Here is a 12,934-nt window from a genome sequence, read left to right as displayed (position 1 = left end):
GAGAGCCCAATGAAGTGTAACTCTATGAGGATAGTACCAAAGGCCAGCGGGACAACGAAGAAGATTGGCTACTTTTCAGCAGATGTCGGACTGCGCAGAGCGCTGACATCTGGCTCTTTTCATGCTCACAGAGCGAGACTGATTCCCTCAAAGGCTGAATAGGCATGTGTGCACTCCAGTATGCATGTGGCCCTCAACCTTATCGTGAGTTATAGTATACTGCCATAGTGTCTGCTAAGAGAAAGTGCTCTGTAGATTGGCATTACAGTTCTCGCTGCGCCCCAGGATCTGAACATTGTGCCATGTTTTAGTCCACTTGATGGATTCAGAAGATGGCTCTAGCGACTGTGTGTGTCTCTGTGAGAGTGGCAGGACATGTGTGGTCATGCATTTGAAGCCCAATCGCCAAAAGCTATTTAGTGTAAAAAGGTTTTTTTCTGGCCAACTGATGTCTGATGTCATCATTTTTAAACTAACCAACAGGTTCCTTGTAGTCACAGTCAGAAACCATTAACTCGAGTTAGATTTACTGCCGCTGTACAGTGTTGTGTAAAGGAAGCAATATGTGACCTCTACTGTTTTCACATGGTACTGCTGTCAACATTCAAAACATTGTTACTCTTATGATCATGTCAATTCAGGTTGCCAGGTATAATAAGCATTCTCTCTTTTTGGATAAAGCCATGGTTGATGCACACCGTGTGGCATAGTATTTTTGCATCATAGGTAGTACATTTACAGGCAGTCAGAGAGACAGAGATTATTTTCCTATTCTATTGGCCTATTTTCTTTTAATTGTAGTCATGAGAGTTACACTAATACTATGTATATCAAGGGTCTCTAACCTTTTTGTCTCTGTGAGCTACTAAATGATTATTTTTTTTTTATAAATAATTATTATTTTTAGTTGCATACTCTGCATATAAATTCATTGTTTTCTGAGTGACATGCTGATGACTTAGTATATAATCCTGATTCTTTGCAACAAATCTAAATCTTTTTCACGCTTCACTTTATTTAATTACCTAAAACACATTCAAAGAAGCAATTTGATTAAGCAATAATGGAAAAGCCTAATCTAAACATCAGTGTGTGTCTGGCCCATTGCGATCATCCTCCTCCTTAACTGGCCTGTGCTCAAATCCTCTTTTTCCACTCTGATGGTATTCACAGGCTCAAGCAGATTAATTATTTTGTGAACAATACACAGTATGTTGCCTCACAGATAATTAGCTTCTGTGGGTATCTCGGCAGTAGTTTACCCGTCTGAGGAGAAGTCAAAGGTTTACCATGGCTGCTGTATCTTGTCACTCAGCCTAGACTTTAATGTGAATAGTGTTAACTAATATTTAGATTTTTTTGTAGAATGTAACCTAATATTTTAGCTGAGTAATAGCAGTTGTAGTATCAGCTGCAGCAACTGTAGTATTTAATAGTGGCAGAAGTAACTTCATTGGCCCTGTAATACAGGTGTTAACGCCTGTAGCCAAAGACCGTAGTGGTTTTAGTAACGGTTCTATTAAATCTTTAGTAGTACTTTATCTTCAAGTAATTTCCACATTCTCCAAACATTTTAAGCATTAAGTACTTATGTCTTCCTATATAATAATACTACTAATAATAATAATAATAATATACATTTATATTTAGAGAATGATGATAGAAACGATCAGAGGCATATCTGCACTGGATTGTAAAAAATATTTTGGGGGCCGTAGATTATACCTTTTTATGGACTTGGACTCCTCAGTTGTCTGGCTCAGGGTATTTGTTACAAATGGTGTCCCATGCAATTACAATTAACCCACACAGCCTTTTGCTTTGCAAAGGTCTGCCCAAGGATTCATCGATTGAGAGGTCGCTTTGTCAATGCCACTAAGTGTCAATTTGCGCTCTGCTGAGAAGGTGATCGGCTGCAGACTTCCATCTCTGCAGGACCAGTATGTCTCCAGGGCTCTGGGACGTGCAGGTCGGATCACAGCCAACCCTTCTCACCCTGGACATGGACTATTTGAGCCACTCCCCTCAGGCAGGAGGCCACTCCCCTCAGGCAGGGGGCTATGGTTCACCCGGACCAGAACCTCCAGTCACAAGAACAGTTTCTCTCCCTCTACCGTTGGACTCATGAACACTTCTTAAACACCTGTCACTTTAACTAATCACTCATGGCACTGATCACTTTCTGCACTACATCTGTACATTTAACTGTACATTTTGTGTACATAGTAAGCCCCACTTTTATTTTTATCCTAAAGCAGATCTAAATTGTTTTCCACAATACAACACTATCAATAAAACCGGTAGATCGTAAGCAAAACAAAGCTGCAATCATTATTTTGGATGCTGAGAACGCTTTTGACTCGCTGGGCTTATTTATTTAAAATGTTGAACAAATTTCAAATAGATTTTTTCATTTAAAAAATGGGGCTCTTTACGATGGTCCAACATCGAGAATTAAAATCAGCACTTGACAGATCCACTGACATGGCAAAGAGGGGTAATGCAGGGATTTGCATGGTCCCCCTTTGTTTGCACTGTACTTGGAACCATTGGCCCAATGTAGTGTCAACAATTTATGGTGTTACAATTGTTAGGACTTAACAAAAAAATGCCTACCACGCCAACAATGTTCTATTATACTTGACCAAGCCACACATTTCCATACTTAATGTAGTATATTTCCATTGTTATATTGGTCCAATGTCTGGATACAAACTGGATGTGCAAAGAACGGAAATTATCTCTTTCTGGCGACCACCTTTGACCATTCACCAAACAGAGTCCCTTAAATATTAAGGTGTAGGTCTTCATAGGTCTCCATTATAAAGAAAGACCTTGAAAATGTCTATCCTATCCCACAAAGGATTGAAGCTATAAAAAATAAAAACATTCTCAGCCTATTCCAGACTCCCAATTTTCATCCCCACCAGGCTATTCAATCAGTGGAAAAAAAAACATCTCAAGATTTATATAATTAATATAATATACAGTTATCAAAGAAAAAAAGAAGGTGGGGTTTGCCTTGTCTTAATTTCAGTTCAGAGTATGAAGCTCAATGGAAAAATACCCTGTAAAGAGATGCTGGAGGTTCCTATACAGGCCTTACTGGCAGATGACAAGTTATGTGCATCCCAGTGGAGGATCACAAAATCACACGTTTAGAGAGAATTTTTTTGAATTTTGTCATAACACCATGTCAAAGTGCCCATTATTCACAACTGCGGCAATCAGGAGGTCAACCACGATCACATGTTTTGGGACTTTGGGTCTTGGTGCTCAAAAATATATAACTGAAATTAACAAGGCACTGCAGACTGTTTTTGACATTGCAATCCCACTCAGTTTTAGAACTATGTACTTGGGCCTCAAAACTCTTGCCATGGACACAATGAATGGCCTTGGAACTTTTGTCTGCAGGAAAAGAGGCGATCACAAAGAAATGGATGAATGGACTGTCATAGTAATAGTATTTTAAGTATTACATGGGCCATTTTATGGATTATCTGCACATTGTTAACTTGCTGTCACTTTGCCTCTGCCCAGGAACGAGAGATGAATATTAGCTTTTAGCTATCTCTGGTCCGTGCAATATATTTCTTTGCGCAGTGCCCCTGTCAAATAAATACATGAAAATAAAAATTAAATAGACAGTAGACAAATGGAAACAATGACATCCGGACTTCATTTGGAAACGGACAAATTTGACAAACTTTTGACCAGGGGATTTTCATTTGAATGTGCTGTGATTTATTATTACTGTTCTTTTTATTTGCTTTTTGCTCTCTGGTCACATTCTGTTCTGTGTTTTATGTTTAATTTTCTTAAAAAAGAAAATAAAAGCACATTGTAATACAAACAATCTTACAGTAACATGTAATGGTAGTCAAATATTTGGTTGGTTCTTTGAAAGCCAAGTCATTCTATAATATCCTGGAGCCTATATCCTACTAACTTTGGGCCCTAGACAGGAAACAGATTGCGGCTACCTGGAGTTATGGCTGATACAGAGACGCTCACAGACAGACAGACAGACAGACAGACAGACAGACAGACAGACAGACAGTCATTCACTCTCATATTCACAACGTGTAGGCAATTCAACATTTTCACTTTTTAAAAATCTCTATTAATAGTATTCCTTTTCCATCATGCTGCCACATTCCCTTCCTGTTTTATCTCTGTTTGTGTGCTGTGTGCCAGTGTATTTCAGTTGGGGTGACATCTCTGAGACAGAAGTGTTTGAGAACGCAGCTCAGGAGACCGCCATCTCTCCATTATGCATCATTTTCTGTCTGCCTCAAGGCAATCCTTCAAGCAACCGATCTGCCACAACTTCAACTTGGGGAAATGGAAATTAATCTAAAACTGTGGGTGCCAGTGCAATACTTTACCAACTTTAAATTGGCTCAAAATGAAAAGTACTAAGCATATACATGTAAATGAAATGTTAATCTGTGCTATTAGTCAGTATTAATAATGCAAATACCGTTAGTGTTTCCTAACTGGATCTATCCCAGAGTCCCAGGGTGATTTTAAATAGCGGCTTCAGTGTTTAACTAAATACAAGCCAAACAGAACTGAGGTGCGATAGTAAGATTGAAATACACCACATTGGCATAACAACTTAAATGTGTTGGTATTGTAAACATTTTAGTCACAATGAGTACTTAGAAGAAACAAATATGGGCCAAAAGAGTTTGAAACAATGAAATTATGACAATTGACAATGATTGTTGCTCTCCTTTTACACTGCACTAAACATTAGTCTGAATTCATTATTCAAGCATTATAACCTAGTGAACTCCATTTCCCATAAGCCATTGCTGTCCAGTTTTCAGAGTGTTATTTGGAAGCGCAAGGATTTACTGAAGCATCCTGTGACTCACCCCTCAACTTTTTTCATTACCTCCACATTTAGAGCGTTGCCAGATCCAGCCGCACCCACAGCGTCACTACCTTTGATTTCAAATGCAGCCTGCTCACTGGAATGAAAAATGCATAGTTAGCAGAAAAGGGAAGTAATGCTTGCAGATAGTGGGGGAAAAATAAAACAGACTGTTGCAAAAACTGCCTGATGAAATATACACAAATGCTTTGAAAAAGATAAATTAATAAAGAGTGGATTAAGATAAGATAAGATAAGATAAACCTTTAATATCCACACAAGGGGAAATTTCGTTGTTACAACGCAGTAGAACAGGAGGAAAGGACAGATTATAAGAAGTTTCAAAAAACACACTCTTAATAGAACTCTTAAAAAAATACAAAATAAAGATAAAAATCAGATAATAATAATAAAATAATGATAATAGAATAAGATAAAAAATAAAATAAAGTAAAAATAACTAGCACACGACTAGGTAATACTATTAGTAGGTAAGTAAACCATATAAAAACAAAATGGAACACTCTTATTTACAGGTATTGCACATGGTTGATTCAGTATTGCACATGAATATGATGGTATTGCACATGGTTACATCAGTATTGCAGTAAAAGTAAAAATATATTTGATTGTATAGCACAAAGGTGTTCTTTCAGCAATACATTTAGCTTAGCTTTTACTTAGCCTACATTGTCACAGGACACAGTAATGACATTTGGACCAAAGAATAGCCATTCACGGCACAAGCCACATTTGTCCAGGCTTGGGTTTGGTAGAAAAGCTGTCCAGTGGTGGCACGTGGCTCTCCCGTTGGCTATGGGTTTGCTGTTTTTCGATATGTATGACCAGACTGTGTATAATTGAGTACTCCACTCTCACGGTTGAGTACAGCTCATGATGAAGTCCAGAGGCATAATTACTAAGTACTGCTCCGCACCTGTAGTTCAGCGTGAAGTGCATTTTTTACACATGACTATTTTGTCTAATATGTATGAGCATGGTCTGCTGCTCTAACCTTTCCCTACAGGGAGGGAAATTGCAGGCAGTACCAGTGTAGCATTCCTGACTTGCTAATCTTAATGGCATATTCAGTTGGGGCTTGGCCTACATAGAGTGGTGCGTTGTCTTTAAAAGGAGACCTGTCTGACAGCCGCGTGCACAGGACATACTCGGCATCCACAGCATAAACACACGAGGAGGACACAGTGGAGCTGGAGTCTGTCTGCTTGCAGCCAATTAGAGAACACAAGCTTAGATCTGTGCACTCTGTCAGAGTCACTGGACTGTACCACTTTAGGACCACTTGTTTCACATTTCACTTTTAACACAGGCAAAGCTATTTATTTATTTGTCCATCAGCTTTGGATGCGTTTATGGTTAAAATGTGTGAATCACAAATACGACACCAAGCTTGTGTTTTGCCAATACATTTCAAATTCAATTTCAGTTCTAAGGAAAAGGCTTAGATACATAGTGATTTCAGTAACATAGTGAACAGAAACCTACTCTTTGTAAATTAACATAGAGGCATTGATACTCAGCTCTTTTTATCCTTTCCATTTTGAAATGAGAATTATATTGGATAATAGAGGTGGGAGTTTTTTGTATAATTATCTTGCTTTTGGTGTTTATAAGAATGTTTGTTTTGTACAAGTATTTAACTTGAAGGCTTTAATGGACAAGCTGAAGTGTGAATTTTGGAGAGAGAGGTCGAGACATTCAGCAAACCACTAATATTTGAACAATTAGAAAATCATATGTAGTCTAATAACAATACATTATTTAAAATCTGATAAAAGCGAACCTCTGAATATTTTTTAATACAGTTATAATAGAGTAAAAGTAAATTAATACAATGTGTGTGTTGATAATATTTTGACAACCCTTCACCTGGCACAGTATTGTTACTATATGTCTAACATACAGTTATACATACAACAAACTGATGCCCTGTGTATTTCATGGTATTATTCTATGAGACCGAGAATGCACTCATTGTAGACAAATGGTTCAACACATATGAATTTACTTCACTGTCAAAGAGAAAGTCAAACTAATCTAAAAATAGAAATTGGTATACATTTGGAGTGCAGCAGATTGGAAAGGGGGCACTGCTCGACCTGCCGCCAGTTGTAAAAATGACATGATGTTGGTGTTAATCCTTAAACTTGGCTCAAATTTGGTATCCCAGAATCCTTTGTGGCAGAATCATAAGCTGTGTCATCCGTCCATCATTGCAGTTTGTCCTGGGCCGACCAAAAAGCAGGTCAGTCTTGCATAGCACAATTCTCTTATTCTAGCTGTTAAATCCGTCTTAACTTGTTCATGGAGTAAGCTTGTTTTTGCCAGGTCTTGCTTTCTTCAGTTATCTCATTTCGACATGGACTCTTGCAGGATGGTTGTTAGTACGAGAACTGTGTGACGCGGCACCAGTCATTTGTTCTCATTTGGCTCTTCATTATCTGTGCTCTGGAGGTGGCACATCAACAGCATTTTCACCTTGGCTGCTTTTGATTTTACTCCTTAACATGTTCTTTTGCAGCGTCACAGAATAGGAGAGGAGCACTGTGGCCTTGCTCTGCTCATGTTGATGATGTCGCAGATGGTTAGCATGCATTGTATTGCAATGTATTGTTTCGTTCCACTCTGAGGTTTGAAATTCTGCACATCTTTATATCTTCTGTATACTAACCTTATAACCTCTTATATTATTTACTACTACTTATTACTTTAGTCCTTCTTTTAGCTTCATGTCAGCTTTAACTTTATTGTACATCCTTCTTCTGTCCATACAATCACATTATCTTCATCGCATCACACAGCCCAACATATGTAGTTTTTCATATTCACTATCCTCACCCGATTGTCTTTAAGTGTATCCTAGAAGAAAGACTAATGCAAAGTTGCTCAGTAGTATTGTAGTATCAGGCGATTGTGGAGTGTTTGATTGTGCTGACCCGGGTAGCTAAGGCCAAGAAAGTAGCAATATCTTTGAAGGGTCCATCACTCACCGGGGCCTCATTATTGACTTTCAATTAATGATCTTTGAGCTGTTGGTTTTTATTTTGAGGTATTTCTGCATGTTATTAGAATGCACTGGTCTGCACCGTCTTTTCAGTGAGTAAGTGAAGAATCTAATTTGATTCATTTTAATTTTGTTACAATTAGACACATTGTATTTCATATAACTTTGCAGTGGTAAGAAATATTGTGACTAATATGGCTACAATAGCCAAGTAGATGAGGGCCAGGCTATTTAGCCAGCAGGTAATAGTGTGTGTATATGGTTAAGGCTAAGCTACACTTTATTGTCACCGTAGGGAAATTTCTCCTCTGCATTTTACCCATCAGGAGCAGTGGTCGCTGCAGTGCAGCACCCGGGGACCCATCTCCAGGTCTTTGTGCTAGGTTTGGTCAGGACTACCTTTGCTGGAGGATTTTATCTATTGTCCGAGGAAACCCACCCAGACATGGGGAGATGCTATGCTTATTTTCAATTGCTACTGAAATAATTCTCAAATCTATATTGAATTTAAAATATTGGATGAAACGATTTGGAAAAAATGAACAAATTCCATTCATAAACATTGTGCAAACAATTTTCATGCTACCTTGACTTCACAGTTGACTGAGGTATGACTCCTTTGTGCAGAGAGATGCTGGTGCTGGAGGCTTTTAGTGAAAGGGGGAGAGGCTCCAGTCAGTGCTCCCTCGATACAGTAAATTACTCACCCAGCTGTGTGCTGCTGATGCTCAGCGTTAATGTTTTTTTATCATTACCCACATCAAATGTTAATGATTTGCAACCACCGGGGCTTCCTGCCTCATCTCAGACCTTTTATCATGCAGCGCTTGTGCTCACAGCAGCCCAGTAACAAAGAGAGAGTTGTTTCTGAAATATATTGCTCAAGACCACCCCACTCTTTTGCTTTTCTTATTAATACTGGTGAATTTGGGTGATTTGTATTAGTTGTGTGGTAAAAATAACAATATTAAGGTTTTATGATGCCAAGCATGTCAGGTCACTTCTAATCTTTTCCGGTCACACTTTTAATCTCACAGAGCAGTGGTGTAATCCTGTGATTTATAGTGATGGATTTGATATACTGCTACCTTTGATAAGGACAGTGCTTTTCCAAACATGATTTTTTTGTATTAAAGCTGAAGGTGTGCTGGTGTACTCCTGTGGAAATTTAAATCCATTTTGTATTGTCTTTTGCTTCTGCAAGGAGGTTTGATCACCATTCATCAAATTGATTGTCAGTTTTTTAGTGTCCTTTAGTGTTTTTGTGGCTACACAAGCTTGAGTTGTCTTAGAAATAAATGTATTGGTCACTGGTCACTTGAATGAATGTCATTAATCATGCCAGAACTAATCCTATCAAATGCCCACTCTAACATTTTACATTATAGTAAAATATGGTAGGAAAATGTCTTAGGTATGAGAATTGCTTAAAAACGAGAGTGTTTATTTCATGTGCTTCTATTTCTAGCTAGCAATTAGTATGGCTGGTATGCCTGTTACCCCATGAAGAGTACACAATGAAGACTGTGAAGCACATGGCCTGGCCTTTGTTTGACTGAGGGCTGATTCACTGATGGTAGCTCCGATGACACTAACAAGTATAAAACCATAAAAGGGACTCGTGTTGCGCATGGGGCTCGTCTCTTGCCAGGTATTTTATCATAGGATCGTTTTCTCCTCTATGAAAAGCACTATCTATGTGTGCACAATGTACTTACCGGTACTAGTGGTGAAAATAACAACATCATTTACTAGAAACGGTACTTTTTGAGTCCAATTACTAATATTTAAGGCGCAACATGCATAACAGTAGTAATAATGGGATTAATATTGATTGCAGTTGTGACTGAAAATGGTGCTGTAGTTAAAATTGTCACCTTTGGGTTGGACTCCCAGGCAAGATGACGTTCTCCAGTTTCTCTTACCCCAAAAATGCATAGGTCTGGTTTGTTCATTGCAGCAGAGCTCAGAGTCATCTTCATCTAGTACATCTAAGCAACATCATTTTGTTCTACAATGTGGTTCTTTTTTATCATAGTTATTATTTAATGATTAATTGAGTGTCTGCGTGATGTCACGCAGGCACTATATGTTCTTCTTTTTCAATACTTCTTTTTCCACTTTCAACATTGGGACCTCTTGATGCATATCCCGGGTCAGCCGAGTGTGTCATGACAGAACAGTGGAGAGAAGCATCTTCAGAGGATGTTACTGTAATATTAGCAATTGAGGCGGTTGGGGGAAATGCACAGTGCAAATTTTTGTGCTGCACCATCACTCTGTTGTACACTAGGACTGTTTTAGCACAATAATCTAAACAGGATGCAGATGTTGATGGCTTGCTTTGCTTGCTGCAGATATTTCTCTGTTTAGACAGGAAAAACATGCAAGGCTAAAGCGAAGCAGGGAAACGTGATACATGTGTCAAAATGCGCTGTATCTTGTCGATAGAGGGCTTCTCGATATTTCTTGGTGATAGTTTTCTGCGCAAGTGTGTGCTCCCAGTATTAGGTTTCACACAAATTCCCAAAGGAGACATTAGTTTGTAGCCCTGCGGATGAAAAGAAAGAAGGCATTTTGTACAAATAACATACATCGACATCTGGACTAATATGCTCTTTTGTATGAATTCACACAGCAAGCCAAGCCAAGTACATGGGTGGGAGGCCGCTGGAATGCCAGGTTCCACAGTGGGGTGGGAGTGCTCACTTTTGTTGTGTCCTTGGGAGAGAAACTTCACCCGTCTTATCTCCAGTGTCAAAGAATGCGGGTGTATGAATGAGCGTGTGTTCTTGAGAGTGAATGCGGTACTACAGGTAGATATTATTCTATGGCTACAATCCAGCGTGTTTACAGCATGTGGACCATGTATGTTCATCGACTGCACTGTACAAACCAAATACAAAAAACAAACAGGTAGAAATAGGAATTTAACATGATCTTGGTAATGCATTGTGATCTGGCTGGGTTATTTGACATCCTTGAATAATTATCAGGTACACTGACATAAGCCTGGTGACTCATTTGTGCATTACGGTGCTTCACACATCCTCCTTTAACACTAGAGCGTGAGTAGGCAGGAGAAAATGGGGGGAATCAGCCAATTAGAAGTGAGGGATCTTTACCCTGGATACAGAGCAGTGCTGACAGCTGTGATTTATGAGCCCTTTATATTCCTGCAGAAAGTTACCACCCGCAAAATTAAGGAAATGCTTCACAGAGCCTTTTATTATTAATATTTGAAAATAATATGTAGCATGAAAGAGGTTGACAACTATTTTGTTCTTTACAAAAGAACATCTGTTTTCTCACAATTTCCATGTACTTGGCTTGATTGTTTTTAAACCACTTCACCACAATATTCATGTGCACTTGTGGGTATACTGTGTAACAATATAATAATATAGTAATTGACCAGTACCTCTTTTTTTGTTCATTACAGAAAACGAAGCCCATCTGCATCCAGGGATCCAAAACAAAAATACGACCAAAGGGAGGGGGACCACTCGCAGTATGCCCCGGCGGACGGCGGCATGCCCAGATCACCGTCCGACTATGGGGATGGGGTCCCTCGGCGCGGGCGGGGCTCGCACTTGTACCCAGATGTGGATGCTGCTCGGATGGGCTACCGGGACCGAAGGGGGCCAGTCCGCTGGCACTCACAGGAGTACCCTCTGGACCAGGACCTAGATGGGCCTCCCAGTGAGTATGAGCTGCAGAGGCAGCGGCAGGAGGAGTACCAGACACGCTACCGCAGTGATCCCAACTTGGCCCGTTATCCCGTCAAACCTCAGCCATATGAGGAACAGATGAGGATGCATGCAGAGGTGGGGCGGATGAGGCACGAGCGTCGCCACAGTGATGCTTCACTGGCTTACACAGAACAGGATGAACCTGGACCCATTCGGCTGTCCCGTCAGCACCTCACAGAGCGCCGGCCGCCCATGATGGGACAGCGATCTTACTCAGTGGATCGCTCTTCCCCAGGACCCATGGGTCCTGGACTTGGGGGTCATAGTCCACCCACCCCTCATCGCAGCCCTGTGCTGGGAGACCGGTCTGGGGACCTGCGGAGAGGGGACCTGAGTGACCCTATGAGGAGGCACCACCTTGATCCCAGTTCTGCTGTCCGAAAAACCAAGAGGGAGAAGATGGAGAGTATGTTAAGGAACGATTCTCTGAGCTCAGACCAGTCCGAGTCGATACGGCCGCCGCCTCCAAAGCCCCACAAAACAAAAAAAGGTGGTAAGATGCGACAGGTGTCTCTGAGCAGCTCTGAGGAGGAGCTGGCCACCACCCCCGAGTACACCAGCTGTGAGGACGTGGAGATTGAGAGTGAGTCCGTCAGCGAGAAAGGTACGAGAACATCTCACTGTTCTCTTTCTGTATTCTCAATGTGTCTTCCAAGTTTCAGATTTAAATGGTAGAGATGTGTTTGAGTATTTCATTTTTCTAACATGTCAATAATATATAATGTTTTGTTTCCATGAATCCAGTTTGATGTTGCATGGTTTTTTAAAGATGTCTGCTTCAGTGTTTCTGTTTTTTCATGTGTGTGGATGCTTTGACATAGATTTGCTCACTACTTAGACAATGAAACATTTGCGTTGTTATATACTTACATCTCGTAAATATAAAGCTTACACTATAAAATAAAACATTTTACATGTAGTCATAAAGTCAAGTTTTTTGAGTAGGAGTTGTAATGGAAAATTACAGGGTCTACAGAAGTTCAAAGCCCCAAACAACAGAGAGATGCGTCTTAAAATAAATAATTAAAAGGAAATAAAAGACATTAAGAACAAAGTGTGACATTGTTTCCCCCTGTGATAATAGACCAAAGAGCTTGTACTAAACTTAAAACATGTAATCATCTGAAGCACTGGGTTGGCCTGCCCTGTTATGTAATTGTTCTCCTCTAAAAAAGAGCAGCACAGGCCTAGCCCTGCATTATTGATGTGGGAGTTTCTAGGTTTCTAGGTAGCAACACAATAGAAATAGGTAATGCCTAAGGTTTTGTTTTT

At 39.9% G+C, this 12,934-nt stretch overlaps 1 protein-coding gene across 16 annotated transcripts in view; it reads left to right on the top strand.

The window, feature by feature from the left end:
• rims2a (regulating synaptic membrane exocytosis 2a) overlaps positions 1-12,934 on the top strand; it is a 103,714-nt gene that overhangs the window by 36,927 nt on the left and 53,853 nt on the right. For all 16 annotated transcript variants that reach the window (XM_072460503.1, XM_072460502.1, XM_072460505.1 and 13 more), the window contains one exon: positions 11,353-12,266. In XM_072460503.1, the coding sequence (XP_072316604.1) occupies positions 11,353-12,266 (914 nt within the window). The remainder of the gene's footprint in view (positions 1-11,352; positions 12,267-12,934) is intronic.

The sequence above is a fragment of the Eucyclogobius newberryi genome, unplaced genomic scaffold (genome assembly GCF_026437365.1).
Source record: "Eucyclogobius newberryi isolate DKJ021-1_F unplaced genomic scaffold, fEucNew1.0.hap1 SCAF_3, whole genome shotgun sequence".
Taxonomy (NCBI): Eukaryota; Metazoa; Chordata; class Actinopteri; order Gobiiformes; family Gobiidae; genus Eucyclogobius; species Eucyclogobius newberryi.
This window is presented reverse-complemented; position numbering and strand designations above follow the sequence as displayed.